Source organism: Papaver somniferum, chromosome 4 (genome assembly GCF_003573695.1).
Source record: "Papaver somniferum cultivar HN1 chromosome 4, ASM357369v1, whole genome shotgun sequence".
NCBI lineage: Eukaryota > Viridiplantae > Streptophyta > Magnoliopsida > Ranunculales > Papaveraceae > Papaver > Papaver somniferum.
This window is the reverse complement of record NC_039361.1, coordinates 54,142,371-54,157,821: the sequence shown is the minus strand read 5'-3', so window position 1 is coordinate 54,157,821 and position 15,451 is coordinate 54,142,371. Positions and strand designations below refer to the sequence as shown.

Here is a 15,451-nt window from a genome sequence, read left to right as displayed (position 1 = left end):
AGTTCTTCGTATTCATTCGATGAATGTCGTGAATTCTAAAGCTCAACTACACTTACTATCCTAACCCGAGACTTTGCTATAAACAGACTAGAAATCAAGACTTATAGTTTTGGCAACTAAACTTGAAAAACAAGCTTGAGATAGCATTTCTTGCGAGTTCGACCGAGCAGTACTCTAACAGTTTCGGTATGGTTCATCCATATCTAAATATAGGTATATTTTATTTGTGTGTATCAAGCTAATACCATCTAACGATGGAGATTGATTGCTTAATTTCAAAGCAGACTTAGCTTGAATATTAAATCAGGAGTTCATCTAATGGTGAATATCAATTTCTTTGTTACTAAGATATCTAACTTTGATTGTAAGCAATGCTGATTTGAAAGACTATATAAGGGAGAACTCTAGCATTTGGGAAACCTAATCCCGGCACTTCTGTGTGTCTTAGTTGCAAACTAGAGTCGATTCTCTTTTAACCTAGGTTTTCCAAAATGATTATTATTCTCTTTTAATACTTTCGTCGATCTTCAGTCTTCGAGGGTGATGTCTGATACTCAATTACCAACTTCTATACCTAGTCCGAGGCTTCACTTGGTGGACTAGAAATCAATATATAGTTTTGATCAACTAACATTAACAACAAGCTTGAGATAACAAAACCATTGGGTTCAATCGAAACACAAAAACTATTCTTAGGGTCGATGTCCAATGAGTTGGTAATGTTCCACCTATGTTTAATCCGTCGAGAGACTGGTCGGGTGTTGACCCGCCAAAATACAAATTGAATCGATTCGCGGATATATGTGTTTTTCTCACCCTACAATTGGACTCCTATGCGCAGCATGCTTCCATTTTTCATAATATACATAAATACCATGCCAAATATTTTCAAAAATATTTTTATGCTACAACGATCTTTTAGAGGATGCATACTGAAAATGAGAGGGTACCAAGTACACAACGAACTTTTTCGTTTGGAAACTTGTATGGACAAAACCTAATACAATTGCAATAAGATATAATCAAATATTCTTGAACAATATGTGTATAGAGTTTTCTCTTATCTCTTCCACAATCAATATGTCTAGAGAACAAAATCGGTAAACCTTATTGTATTGAAGAGTTCTTGGAAGATCTCACAAATCAATATCCATGATCAATCTAGTTCTATCCAAATCAAGAGGATTTAAATTCTGCCAAGTATTAAACTTGTTATTTATCTTTCAAGATACGAATTCTACAAGAAAAAGTATCGTAATTGATCACAAATAATAAGGACTTAAACTACCTATATTGAATATGCACTATTTATGATATTCCTATTATAAAAATAAAACAATATAGTGCCTAAAAGGAAAAACACAAGACACCAGAAGTTTTGTTAACAAGGAAAACTGCACTTGCAGAAAACCCCCGGGACCTTGTCTAGCTTTGAACACAAAACTGTATTAAGCCACTACAAACACTAGCCTACTATCAGACTTTGGACTGGAATGTGGTTGATACCGAACTAACCCTCCAAGCAATTTAGCTGCAGTCGTGTTTCTTACGTCTCTTGAACCTCGCAAGTCTCTATGCAATTGATTCCCTTAATTGACGTCCTTTACAGCCTAAGAGTTGCTTCAACTTAAGTGAAGACTTTTGATACCAATCTTAATCTTTCTCTAACAGATAAGATTATTTGATTTCCTTTTATATTGTTTAGATCAAGTCTTGGAAATATATTCGCAATAGACAAAGCTAGAAAACCTAACGAATCTGAAACACTTACGTTCTATTAGTTGAGAAGCCTATATTACCAAACACCTCTCAAGTACAACCTTAAATCGATCAGCAAATAATATTTTTAAATATCTATCTTGAGGAAAGTCTGAGACGAATAAAACATTTTTCGATTTCTATATGTCTCGTTCTTGATTGGATATTGATGAAAACCTCGACAATCAATAAAAACAAAATCAAGGTACACGAACTATCAAGGCAAGATAGTCGTACCTGGCTTCACGAATCCCGAAGTGATTTTTTTTAGTCGTAAACCTAATTATGTGTCTCAGAAAACCTAGGTTAATAAAGGACGACTCTAGCATACAACTAGGACGCATAAGTGTCAGGGATTGTATTCTCAGTTGTTTGAGTTTCTCTATTTATAAAATTTCAAGACTATAGGTAGCTTTGAATTCAAGTTAAAATAACTTGAGATTCAAGCAAACACTTTCTCAATTTAGATAAAACTCTTGTAAGGAGTTCATGTAAGCATGTGAGAAGTTCATCTTGAAATTACTTACATAAAAGAATATACACTATGGTCCAGGGTACTGGAACCGTGTACAATGATAGTTCATGGAAAGTATGCCATATGAACGTGTAAGCATAATCATGTTCATTTGACACTCAAGACTTAAATCATGATTCACAAACACAAAGTGATTTAGTGATCAATCATATCTTAGAGGTGTTTATGAGAGTTGTATCAATGCCAAACATATTTGCGAAAATAGTTTGTGAGCATCTTCTTAATTCGTACTAGGTAGGTATGTGTAGAGTTACATGTACGTATGGACCAGTTCGTGAATTCAATGGACCAGTTCGTGAATTCATGATGCTAGGGTACGCGTACTGGGTATGTGTACCCGTAGCAGCTCACGAATTCATGCCCTTGGGGTACGCGTACTGATTATGCGCACCTGCCTCCTCTACAAATATTCAAAACCCCAGGGTACACGTACTGGGTATTGTACTTACCTACGTTTCAGAACTCAGATGTCTAGAGGGCGTGTAATGGATATCCTGTGTCCACATTTTAGTTGTTCTGAAAAACTCTCTTTCTTGTTTCGAAACACTCTCAATCCCATAGATATGAAATATCATTCTTGCGAAATTTCCAAATGAAACAAAAACAGTTCTTGAACAATAAATTTTTCTTAACCAAGATTGCTAAGGATCTATAAAAATTCATTGCTTGAATCATATTTCGAGATATTTAACAAGACAAGATTGACTCGAACTTCTTCTTTGCAATATGAAATCTACTAAAATCAGGCGACATAGTCTCATAAAGATTGAATGGTAATGCCGTGATTAAATAGGACGGTTCAATATTCACATACTTCTTTGTTGATGAAGTTCTCCAAATGTCTTCATTTGATCTTCAGTCTACAATCTTCGAGGTTTATTCAGCAATGTTTGATACTCAACTACCATAAACTAATCCTAGTCCGAGATTTGAGTTTAGTAGATTAGAAATCAGGATATGGTTTTGTACTTCTAACATTGACAACAAGGTTGAGATGACAAAACTTGTGAATTCGACCGAGCAGTGCTCTAACACATATACGACTTTACTAGTATACAACATACAACCATGTTTCACATTTTAAAATTATGCACCTATAGTGAATATTTTACATGGACGGACTAGCAATAATAAAAAAAATCTTTAGGCTTGGTCAACCTAACAGTGATTCTCTTGCATGGTTCTTGCACTTGTAAATCAAATCACAGCCATAACAAAACTTTAAAATAAAGAAGTCGGGATCTCTAACTAGATCTAGGGGTGAGCGAAATACTCGAATCCGCAGATTTTACTCCACCCAGCCGCATTTTGACGGGTGGACAACCAATCTGTTTCTTGGAAGGCTAGATGCAGGTGGATTTTTAAACATGTAGTTTTTACGGATTGGATGGAGGTAACACATCACCTTTTCGTTGGATAACATATCCTAATAACAATGCTTGTATTTACATGTTATATGAAGGTTCTTATTGGAAATTAGTAAAAAATATACATAGTTTCCTATTGATTAGTGCTTAGTCTTTTATCTTCCAAGAATTTTGTTTCCTAATACCTCTATTCAGCAGTTCTCTCCCTTGTCCTCTTTTAGCAAGTAATATATATGTTTTATGTATATTTTCTAATTGATTTAGATTAAAACTTCATATCGTTGAATGTTTTACTCTTGTAATGTTGTAATTACTTAAATTTTAATAATCCAAATTTTTAAAATAAGTTGCATCATGTTGGTTAAATATTTACCTATCCTTTTTTTTAAATCCGTCAACCTTTTTGTATCAAACCCGCTCATTTGTATACCTGCGAATGCTAAACTCATTGAGTAATAACATCGTCGTAGAAATTCCAAATCCGCACTTTATATGGGCTGGACGCGGATGATTCCTAATCCGCATCCACCGATCCGTTACTCACAAAAGGTAGATAGTTGTATGAACACGTGTTATAAAAAAATGGCCCACCATTTTGCCACCTAAAGAAGAATCTAGAAAACTCCCGTCAGTTCCCACCTCCATTCACAGAGATAAGGATCACCTAGTTTATCTTAGCCCTTAAGCATTTGAGAGTCTTTTACCGACTCACTCTTCCCTGGCTATAAATAGCCACCTGCTCTATCCATTTTGATGTAACAAAAACTTAAGAAACAGAAGTAATATACTCCACCTTTACATTTCTCTTGGCTACTTGGTTCTTTGGCATCTGATTATTTCAGTGTACAATTCATTTGTATAAGTGAGCCTTGCCAAACGATTTGAATAAAACACAACATAGAATCATAGATCCATTTTACAGGACCACATAAATACAAAGCAACCAAACAGTCAAACACAGTCCCTTTAAAGCATCTCCAACAACAAAAACTCTTAACAAACCGAGAGAAAAAACATCAAAGAAAACCGCCTCTCACAAACGTCTTCCGAGGAACTGGACCCACTGGGATCCACAAATAAAAAAAAGAAAAAGACTGTGAGACGATTTTAGCCTGGTTTCTTTTTCTCAGAGAACTACTGAATTGGATCCACAGTGGGCTTGTAAACCCGAATGTAAAAACTAAAGAATATCCACCGGTAATAAGAATAACAGCATCAAATAGAATATGCGTAAGGTTTATTACACAGGGAGATACTTTCGGATTCGCATATGTGCTTCTTTCTCTTTCGTCTGTTTTCTACGGTTTGGATTTATCCAATCAAAAACGTTTCTGTATTTAACCCACCTGTGACCTGTACTATACTTTCCCCATGTGAAGGGGTCGGAGAAGAAGGAAGGAAGGAGAGCAGCTCAAACAAAACTCTTTCATTCCATCCAAGACGACCAACATTCAAAGGTTTTTCTATTCTCTTTTCTCTATCTAGAACAATTTGATGTCTTGTTTATTCTTTGAATTTAGTGATCATGAGTTTTCAATTCTTCAAATTTCATGAAAAAGATGGGATTTTTAGTTGCTAGCATCAATCGTGTTCTTCAATTCAGCTTATATTTAGTAATTATTTAGTTATAGTTTTCCTTTTGCTTTGTTTTGTGGTGAAGTTGTTCGTTTGGTTAAGGATGTTTTTTCCCCGATATGTTGGGAAATTGTTGTATCTTTCTTCTTGTTCTCAAAACCTAATGCTGCACAGAGCTCTTGATTTTGATCAACAAATGTTTGGTTTTTGTGTTTGTGTGTTTAGATTGGTAGAATGAGCATTGGAGTTGGTTGTTCTTGGGGTATTTCTTCGGATTAAAGACTGCAAGGTCAGGCTTGCATCTACTGGAGAATTTATTAGGAATAAGAGCTTATGAGTCCTCAAAGTACATTAAATACTAGTAAAGCCCTGGAAGGGGTTCATGGGGTTCATCTGGTGCCCCATGCACCTTTTGCAATTGAAGAGAATTTCAGTCGGTTGTGTACTGAAGCTAATCAGATTCTATTAATGAGGTGAGTTAGGGTGCTTTTTACAGCACTTGAAAATTTCTGTAACTCGATTTCTTGTAGTGGTATATAGCAGTGTATTGATTTTCTTTTGTCGTCTTCAGAAACATATGGAAGCAGAGACCAGCATGCCTGATGCCAGTACATTGTTGTAGTCTTCAAGGTATGTTCCTCTAGTTTATCTCAGCGGTGTACTTCTAGTCCCCCAAAGAAAAATGCTTAAATGCTTTAATTTATCTCAGCGGTGTTGCTATCTTTTGTTAATATCCATGCTTTTGCATATAGGTGATCGAACCATCGCAGAAACTGTTGTTAATGTACTCACGTCGCTTCCTTTTATTGTCCTCGGGATGCAAGCCCCAAGGCAAGTTATCCTTCTTCCACGGTTGACTTTATAATTATCCTATGTTCCTCTAGTTTTTTCTAATAGAAAGATTATATTATGAATACAGGAAAAATTGGAGTACTAAACTTTATGCTAATTCATTAATTGGAGTTGGTGTGGCCTCAAGTCTGTACCATTCGTCAAGAGGAGAGTTGCGGAAGTACTTGAGATGGGCCGATTATACAATGATAGCCACCACAACTGTTGTAAGTTACAGCGTACATTAAAAGCTTTTGAATAATAACTTAGAATATGGTCAAAACATCCACCGAATCATCAAGAAATTGCAAAATTTGACTTGACCTGAATAACTTCAGGAAACTAGAATGTTAACCCTTCATTCATTTAATGAAGTTACCCAATGTTTCTGATTTCTTTGCCAAAAAGCAACTCTAGAGCTTACCAATGGTGTGGTTTGCTGCATCTCATATTTCTATTTTCTAGTATCAAACACATTCATTTCATAAGTAAGATCTGATACGGTTACTACTATCTATTGGTATAACCTGAGGAAAAATAAGGTGCACCAACCATTTTCATGTGTATGCTGATTTCTGTTTCTTTGTGAATCTATGCTGGGTGTTGCATTACAGAAAAAATAGGCAAGTTAGTGTTACTAAATTAGTACCAGAAATTTTGAGGATTTAGTAGTACTTGTTGTTGGCAGAGAAAGTGGCTGTGCAAGAGGGCACATTAACCCTTTTCTGAAGCTGATGCCATACGTTCGATGAAATTTGCCCACTCAATAGTCTAACAATGCCTTAAAATGTTCCGGATGCTTTTTGATTTCTGATCTCTATAGACGCATCACTGCAGTGCTCAATATTGTAGACTAATTTGCATATATGCTACTATATATCTCCAATTGCTCATTATTTGATGGTCAAGTTGTTCAGCCTCTGTTGTTAGGATATGGAAAATTGGAGATTACTTTAAAGAATAAACATACAAAAAAAATATAGAAATAATAAATCATTGTTCATCTTTCTGCAGTGTCTTTCAAGAGCAATCAGGAATGAAAATCCTAAATATCTGATGGCTGCATCTGCACTTTTTCTACCTATCCAGCCTTTAATGGTTTCAGTCGTTCACACTGGAATGATGGAGGTAATCGACTATTTCTTCTTATATGCAAAGTTTAGTATTAATTTAGTGTGTCGTGGTGAATTGCAGTATTAGTTGTAATTCATTCCCTCCCTTAACATATTTGTGCAACACCAATTTCTTTTGGTTTCTAAACTTTTCTTAAGTTCGACCTTATTTTTTACTCTTTTATATTACCTCCTGTTTAGTGGTCATGCTAGATCTGTTTCGTGCATCCTTTTGGTTACACACACACTCAAACCTGCTGTTCTTATCAGATTTCATATCTTCTGCCATTGTTTCTTTATAGGTAGCTTTTGCAAAGAGAGCATTAACTGATCCAGATTTAAGGATGGCCCACAATGTGCACAAAATGTCATCACTCTTGGGAGGTCTGCTATTTATTGCGGATGATTATTTCCCGAGTACTCCGTATATTCATGCTGCTTGGCACCTTGCTGCGGCTATTGGTGTTAGTACCTGCAATAAGCTTCTTGAGTAATGTTTGAGATTTGATCACCGAAACATCCCCTTGTTTGAATCCATCAGCAGCATTTGTAGGAAACTGATACATACCAGACAATAACAAGATTCCTATGTTAGTTACCCTAGTTTACCCAAAATATGGGAAAGCTCCCAAATTTGCCGATATTACCTAGGGGATAATTTATCCAACTGATTGTTGTATAGATTCCCTTCAATGTTATATATATATATATATATTCTAGTAGAAATTTAAAGAATGCATCCCCTTTATGGATTTGTTTTTAGTTTTTCTTCCCGTCTCCAAATTAGCACCATTGAATATACTTTGGAGTTTACTAGCATAATCTCTTTCATTTCTTTTGCTTACATTCTCATTTTTGATATTTTTTGTTTGTGTTTGTTTTCGTTTCCGTGTCGTATGCAATACGGCAAAATAGACGTAACAAGTCATTCACTTTCAAATGGTATATATTCATCTCTGAGTCCATATGCTGTCATGAAACAAAACAAAAGCTTGCAAGGAATAAGCACAAAATCAGAACAAAAGAGACATACATTGCTGCCAAACCACAACACTTTCGAAAAACTGATTAACAATCAACGGAAAACAACAGCTTGAAACATCTTTAGCAGTAATGAACTCGAACACCTTCAGCTTTCCAGGCCCTCATCTTCTTCGTATTCACCATCATTGTCATCTTCAGCTGTAGCATCTTGATATTGCTGATACTCTGAAACTAAATCATTCATGTTACTTTCTGCTTCAGTAAACTCCATTTCATCCATTCCTTCACCAGTATACCAATGTAAGAAAGCCTTCCTCCTAAACATAACAGTGAACTGTTCACCGACTCTCCTAAACATTTCTTGTATGGATGTTGAATTCCCAACAAAAGTCGACGCCATTGCTAACCCTTTCGGTGGCATATCACAAACACTAGACTTCACATTGTTTGGTATCCATTCGACGAAGTATGATGAGTTCTTGTTCTGTACATTTATCATCTGTTCATCAACTTCTTTAGTACTCATTTTCCCCCTGAACATTGCTGATGCTGTCAGATACCGACCATGACGCGGGTCAGCTGCACACATCATGTTCTTGGAATCCCACATTTGTTGGGTCAGTTCAGGAACCGACAATGCTCGGTATTGTTGTGATCCTCGAGAAGTTAATGGTGCAAAACCCACCATGAAGAAGTGAAGTCGTGGAAAAGGGATTAAGTTAACAGCTAGCTTTCGCAGATCGGAATTCAGTTGCCCTGGGAATCGTAAGCAACATGTAACTCCACTCATTGTCGCCGATATCAGATGATTCAAGTCCCCAACTGAACCAAAATCAAATAACCAAACTTAGCAAAGCAATGGCACAACCTTACAAATGATGCACTCCCAAATAGTGTTGTAACTAAGCTTGTGTTTGGCCATCAATTCTTGTACTTACAGCTTGGTGTGGTAAGCTTAAGCGTCCTGAAGCAGATATCGTACAACGCCTCATTGTCAAGGACCATACACTCATCGGCATTCTCTACTAGCTGATGAACTGATAGTGTTGCATTATAGGGTTCGACAACAGTGTCAGATACCTTTGGAGATGGAAATACCGAGAATGTTAGCATCATTCGATCCGGGTATTCTTCCCTTATCTTCGAAATGAGCAGGGTTCCCATACCAGATCCAGTTCCACCACCAAGAGAATGACAAACCTGGAATCCTGCAAAAACAAACCCAAAGCCGCTAACTTCAGGCCAATTGCACAAGCTAATCTGCTTAAACAAAATAAGATCATATATGCTTATGATGAACCAACCTTGTAAGCAATCACAATTCTCAGCTTCCTTTCTAACTACATCAAGAACAGCATCAATAAGCTCAGCTCCTTCAGTATAGTGTCCCTTAGCCCAATTATTACCCGCACCGGATTGCCCGAAAATGAAGTTATCCGGTCTAAAAATTGCACCATAAGGACCAGTTCGAACACTATCCATAGTACCCGGTTCAAGGTCCATAAGTACAGCACGAGGTACATAGCGTCCACCACTCGCTTCATTATAGTACACATTCACTCTTTCTAGCTGCAAATCGGAAGTTCCGACATAACTTCCGGTGGGATCGATGCCGTGCTCGTCACAAACCACTTCCCAAAACTTTGATCCGATTTGATTCCCACATTGTCCTCCCTGAATATGAAGAATTTCACGCATTTTTGGACTCAAGTTAAAGAAGAAAGTATTCAAAGTACAAACTACCACTTGAATGCCTATGGGGTGTGAAGTTTGAAGTAGTACAGGGAGAGTGGCATCTTTATATAGAGATTTTGTGAAAATGAACGGTGAAGATTGAAATAGTCAGTGTGATCTAGCGGTAGAGGATTTCCCGACTTGATCGGAGAGATGCTTTGTCAATTATTGAGTTGGTGGTTGTGCCAGTTGTTTGACACTTGTAAGTAAGTTGCTTACTGTTTATTTAGGTAGTGATTAGCCGGCTTGATGTGATATTGCACCATATAAGAAAGAAAAATGGTCTCAATCTTCTTTAAATATTGATATACTGATTTTATAAATTGATATACTGATTTTACAAAATTCAGACAGAACCCTACAGAGATGTTGCTTCACTGATTACGGTTGTATTTCTGCGGAAGTAATCTAACTCCATATACCGTATTTAAAGGTGGGCTGTATATGCCATGAGCAGGCCCAGTGCTGAAACTTTGTGGCCTATGGCAAAGAAATTTACTATTAGGGTTGCAGAGGTGAAATTTTAAGGTCGACAAGATGACAAAATAAGATCATCAGGTAGTAGACAAAAGATCCCTTTGTCCATAATTTTTTTTTGTAAGGGTTAATTGCCCTCTTAGTTCCTTAAGAGTTTAGTTACTTTAGCGTTATGGATTGGATTAGATTAACAAAAATTAATAGGTAAATTTAGAAAAAGAAAGTTAATTTTTTCATTCTACCGATGGGAACACGTAAACTCCTAGTTGTAGACTACTTATACTAGTTCTTCACCCGTGCGATGCACGGGTCTATTTCTTGCTTGTGGAAAATTTGACTGAAAAGATTCTAAAAACATTTTTGAATTATCTTTATCTTGGTAAAGAGTACAAAAAATATTGACTTCCAAGACCATGAACCGTACATTTCTCAAAATTCATGGTACATCCAAATTAACGAATATGCTTGATGCATGTGATGTAGCAAGGAAATTCTACCTATTAAGGCAAGGACACGTTAGATAGGCAATGTCAATATTTTGAACAACTGATCTCATAAGGAATATTTAGTATTCAGAGTACTCGCCTAGGTGTTCTCTTCCAAAGGATCATGTAACCATGATGATTATTGGACCAGTATTACCACCTCCCAGGCTCCCACGATTCCATTTTTTACTCCCTCCCGGTAACATAAATTTTTATGATTTTCCATGTTTTACCCTTTATCTTATTCATAACACTATTATCTATGTACCATAAATAAGGGTATGCTTGGAAATATTCAACTAGGAAATTGGACTCCACCTATATATTGGTACAAAGAAAAACGAAAATTCCGCCTATATAATAGGTAAGGAGGGAGTATTACTTTGGTCATTCATCCCATAAAGTCACCACCATAGTAATTGCACTGTATTAAAATTATATTAATTAGCCAGATATATACATACAATTGCTAAAACAAAGATTTTTCTACCAACGAAATGCATTACTATTCATTTTCGATTATTACTCTCGTAGGGACTTCTTTGTATTTCTCTTGGTTCTCAACTGGTTCCTTAATTATCTCAACTCACGCATCCTTCAACTTCCCAATAACAACTGCAATAAATTATTGAATTGAGTATACTTTATTTATTTAATTTTATTTAATAAACGTATGTCATTTCAAGCGGTAAGCAGTAGGCCTTACCTGAATCAGGTTATTGTAGAAAATTCAATAATTCATAAATAATAACTAAAAAATAAAACAAAGTTAAGAATCAAATTAGCTCCCGATAATATTCCAGAACCATTCCATTATTATCTTGAAGAATCACACCTCTGACCTCTTTCTCCTATGGTTTACTTGTTTGTTTTCTATGTTTTTTTTTCTTGACGTGAAGTTCTTCAGGGTAGAGATAAATATCCTTTGCATTTTCATTTGTTCTTTAAATCTTCCATGTTCTTCTTGTCGTGAATTTGTTGGTTTTAGCCATTTTTTTCTTTTTTTTTGTGATTACTGCGTGTAGATAGTGATACTAATCTGTTACGCGAATCTTGTAGCTTCATCATGTGATTATTGCGTGTAGACGTACATCAATGCATGAACATATAAATCTAATATTTTATGTTTTAGATTTTCTTCAAAATGGTTGAGTTTTGCGTTGGCGTTGGCTCAGATGAATCCGCTCACAAGCCTATTCCAGGCACACATGTTGCTACACCTTTTAATCGATTAAGTTTTTGTATTTAATCTGACTACAAAGTTTTGGTTACAATAAGCACAAAGCGTATTGAAGAAACCTTGCTCATAAAAAGTCATCCATACCACATCATATCGCCTCCGTTAGACAACTGATAAAAAGAATAACTATCACAATGCTGGAAAGTTCGTATCAATATGAATCTGTTCCCGCATATTGTTTTTTTCTAGACCATGAATAAGAAATGGCCAAAAAAAGAATCACACCAACTTACCTGATTATTTCTGCATAAATCTTATGAAAGTCCAAGCTTTTTCTCTCTGAAACCTCTCATTTTCTCGCTAATTTTCACGCATCAACCTCTCTTCCACTTTCCATCTTTCATGGACATTTTTTCCATTTCTTGACGTATTTGCTCTTCTCTTCACAATTTGGAAGTAAGATATTTAAGAAAGAAAAGAAGTGATCTAGAGAAAAAAAAATAATAAGATTAAAACAACAAAAACTTTAAAGAAGTAAGATACGCGAGACTGAGAAAAACACCTTTACTTAAAATATCTAGTTCCTTTATCTCTTTCCGAATTCGTTTCTCATGAGCTTCGACTTCCATTGCTATTCTTACTTCATCATTTTGCACAACTTTAAATACATAAAAGTTAATCTTTTTCTCAGAATGAAAAAGGATGTGCAGATAACTGGGGCTAATATAGGATACTTGGCGTTTCCTCTAAAGTCAGGCTACTTCGTCTTCATTAGACATGCGCCTGTCACCACAATCCAAAGAATGAATCCGTCAATGTAAAAATGAAACCGTAAAAAATAGATCATCCTTCCATTGATACCAGGATGATCTCAGAATTATGGTTTAATTCTTCAGTGTGTGGTACGACTAAAGCCAACAAAAGAATTTAAAAGAATATTACCTCTAAAAAAATTGGTTTCCTAATAGAGTTTATATGATCCGGTAGATGAAAAAAAATAAAAGAAAATATAAAATCAATAAAAAGAGTAAAACCCATAAAAAACAACCAAAAACAACAAAATGGTTTCCTAATAAAATTATAGGAACCACAAGGAAAAAGTAAAAAACAACGATTATTACACTTAAAAAAAATACCCCGAAAGTGAACCAAAATATTACATTTCATCATTAATTCCGATGATATATCACCAACAACTGCAAAACAAAAATTGCAAAAAAAAAATCAGTAATTAGTAAAAATGTAAAACCCGATTTTTATTATGGCGACAAAGATTCATAATATAAAAAAGAGAATATAAAAAAGAAATTACAATCACAAGAAACAAACACTGCTTAACAAAATATTAAATTTATCACCTTTATAAATACACAACACAATCACATAGATTGATCTATCGTCAATATAAATATACCAGCACTGCGGATCAAAAATCACCATTTAACTGATATATTGATAAAAAAAAACTGAGAAAAAAAAGCAAACCTCTAGAAGAAGAAAAAATCAGCACGAAATTGATGAGACATTGAGACCTACGTTTGTTGAGTGCTTTATATAGAATGCATCCAAGCCTAGAATTTCCAGAAAAAATATTCCGTCTATGGTAAAAAAAAGTCAGTGGTTTAGGAAATAACAACCTAATAATTATGAAATTTTCCTATTTTTTGATGGGATAACTTGTGGTTTTTGATGGGATAACTTGTGGTGGCGTAGTACTAAGAAGAGCATTTGGTTGGATAACTTTGCCATGCCTAATTGTGTATACGAAGGTAAAATCATTGTCCTAGGTAATAGTGTGCGCACAACTGCAACCTGATAATCCAGATATGTACCCATTTTACCAAGCGGAACATAAAGTTTCCCGAAAGCGAAAAATGCGATTGCATCTATATCAGAGTATATCGTTTTCTCTGACTAAATTAATCCATCTATACTGTATAAAGGGAAATTAAATAACAACTTAAATGACAACAATACAGAACTTCATAGTATGTACAAACTAAAGCAGCTTAATACTTTTGTTTTAAGGGACACTGCATTACCAGTAGAACTGTCTGGAATACTATAGGAGTTGGAAAAAACTGATTGGTCCAAGTATGCTAGAGTATATTGTTGATTACATACTTATGTACTGAGTTTGATAGTACAGTGAATAACGTGTGGCTTCGACTTATACCGGAAAGAACATTGGTTTCGCTAGCTTCATTCTGGCCACTGGAACAAAAGAAAAGGAAACACACAGAATACTTAGATGAAAAGTGACGTGCTTAATCCATGTTTTTGGGCTTATAAAGAATCATATGCAGGTTTTTTATATGATCACCATGTAGAAGAAAAAGCTTCTATCACATCGTTTTGCGATAAGAATCAGGTCGAGTGTACTTATCAAATATTGCAAATAAAAGCTACTCCCCTCCATTTTATACTTTGGAGATGATTGATTCTAAGTTTCGTTGCAGATTAATGAAGATATGAGAGAGTTTACGTCTAAAATTAAAAATATTTGTCCAAGCAATTATAAATCCAGTGAAATAAAATAAACTTTGATCAAATTCTTACCACGATGAGTTGTATAGCTGATTTTCTTTTTGATATTAAAGATGAGATATAGCTGAATTAAGTTAGGTTAAATGTGTCTAATCACAGAAGCTGTGGGGGTAGCAAAAATTAAACTGAATACTAACTGAATTCAGCTACTCGTGCCATCACCATTCTCCTATCGGTGTCACATATGGTAACTTGCAAGTGCAATACAGGCGGAATCTCCAAATTAAAAAAGCCCATGAAAGACTCAATTCTCCGAAGAAAAATCGTGAACGGTTTTAAACAAAATTGTTTGTGCCAAAGTGAAGTAACAAATTTAACTGTAAATACGCTTAATCGAAAGCCAAACTGAAGAAATTGTTGGCTTACTGAAGGTATCATAAATATGACTCCGCACTCTTCTTCTGTTCTTCAGTTGCCTGGATGTATATATACTCATGGGAACGTCTACCTGCTATCCAATGTAAGGGAGAGTAGTTGTATTTATGCCAAAAAAAATATATATATATATATATGGAAAAAATTAGATGCTCATGGAAAACAAGAAAACAAAGAAATCTTAAATATAGGAATCCATCTTAGAACCTATTATATGCGGTTCTTAGTCCTCACATCTTTCCAATTTCACCAGCTCAACCATCACCAAACAATAAAAGCAGAAATGGCTGCATGTCTGCACGCCACTAAAATTACAATATATCATTTAACCAAAGATTTTTACATTAAATAAAAAAAATTAATTGAGAAAAAGAAAAAAAACTCACTACTAAGATGTCTTCAACACGATTTATTGCTTTAAGAAATGCAAAATAAAGTTCACTAAGAAGAAACAATAAAATCAGAAAGTCCGGATTTATATAAAACTTTAT

At 35.1% G+C, this 15,451-nt stretch overlaps 2 protein-coding genes and 1 long non-coding RNA gene across 4 annotated transcripts; 1 reads left to right on the top strand and 2 right to left on the bottom strand.

Annotated features, from left to right (window-relative positions):
- Positions 1-4,434: 4,434 nt before the first annotated feature.
- Positions 4,435-7,940, top strand: LOC113275531. The gene is made up of 7 exons (XM_026525061.1): positions 4,435-5,117; positions 5,461-5,708; positions 5,807-5,865; positions 5,988-6,066; positions 6,155-6,293; positions 7,081-7,194; positions 7,481-7,940. Exons 2-7 carry the CDS (start codon positions 5,569-5,571, stop codon positions 7,670-7,672), a joined length of 723 nt encoding a protein of 240 aa, XP_026380846.1. The 5' UTR covers positions 4,435-5,117; positions 5,461-5,568; the 3' UTR covers positions 7,673-7,940.
- Positions 7,941-8,106: 166 nt separating this feature from the next.
- Positions 8,107-9,940, bottom strand: LOC113275530 (tubulin beta chain-like). Its single transcript, XM_026525059.1, has 3 exons — positions 9,467-9,940; positions 9,101-9,370; positions 8,107-8,984 (listed from the first exon to the last, which is right to left on the bottom strand). Exons 1-3 carry the CDS (start codon positions 9,858-9,860, stop codon positions 8,308-8,310), a joined length of 1,341 nt encoding a protein of 446 aa, XP_026380844.1. The 5' UTR covers positions 9,861-9,940; the 3' UTR covers positions 8,107-8,307.
- Positions 9,941-11,270: 1,330 nt separating this feature from the next.
- On the bottom strand, positions 11,271-13,598 carry LOC113273885. Of its 2 annotated transcripts, none has more exons than XR_003322649.1 (6): positions 13,524-13,598; positions 13,199-13,234; positions 12,981-12,999; positions 12,601-12,821; positions 12,332-12,524; positions 11,271-11,473 (listed from the first exon to the last, which is right to left on the bottom strand). It is a non-coding gene; the product is annotated as an uncharacterized LOC113273885 (long non-coding RNA). The 2 variants fall into 2 exon arrangements; XR_003322650.1 differs by lacking the exon at positions 11,271-11,473 and adding an exon at positions 11,578-12,208.
- Positions 13,599-15,451: the final 1,853 nt, after the last annotated feature.

What these genes read in the sequence shown, in the direction of transcription:
- LOC113275531 (XM_026525061.1), top strand. Translation starts at nt 5,569, where the DNA reads ATGAGTCCTCAAAGTACATTAAATACTAGTAAAGCCCTGGAAGGGGTT. An exon ending in AATCAGATTCTATTAATGAG is followed by an intron (nt 5,709 to 5,806) that starts GTGAGTTAGGGT and finishes TGTCGTCTTCAG; the next exon opens with AAACATATGGAAGCAGAGAC. An exon ending in TTCACACTGGAATGATGGAG is followed by an intron (nt 7,195 to 7,480) that starts GTAATCGACTAT and finishes GTTTCTTTATAG; the next exon opens with GTAGCTTTTGCAAAGAGAGC.
- LOC113275530 (XM_026525059.1), bottom strand. Translation starts at nt 9,860, where the DNA reads ATGCGTGAAATTCTTCATATTCAGGGAGGACAATGTGGGAATCAAATC. An exon ending in GAATTGTGATTGCTTACAAG is followed by an intron (nt 9,371 to 9,466) that starts GTTGGTTCATCA and finishes TTGTTTTTGCAG; the next exon opens with GATTCCAGGTTTGTCATTCT. An exon ending in TAAGCTTACCACACCAAGCT is followed by an intron (nt 8,985 to 9,100) that starts GTAAGTACAAGA and finishes ATTTTGGTTCAG; the next exon opens with TTGGGGACTTGAATCATCTG.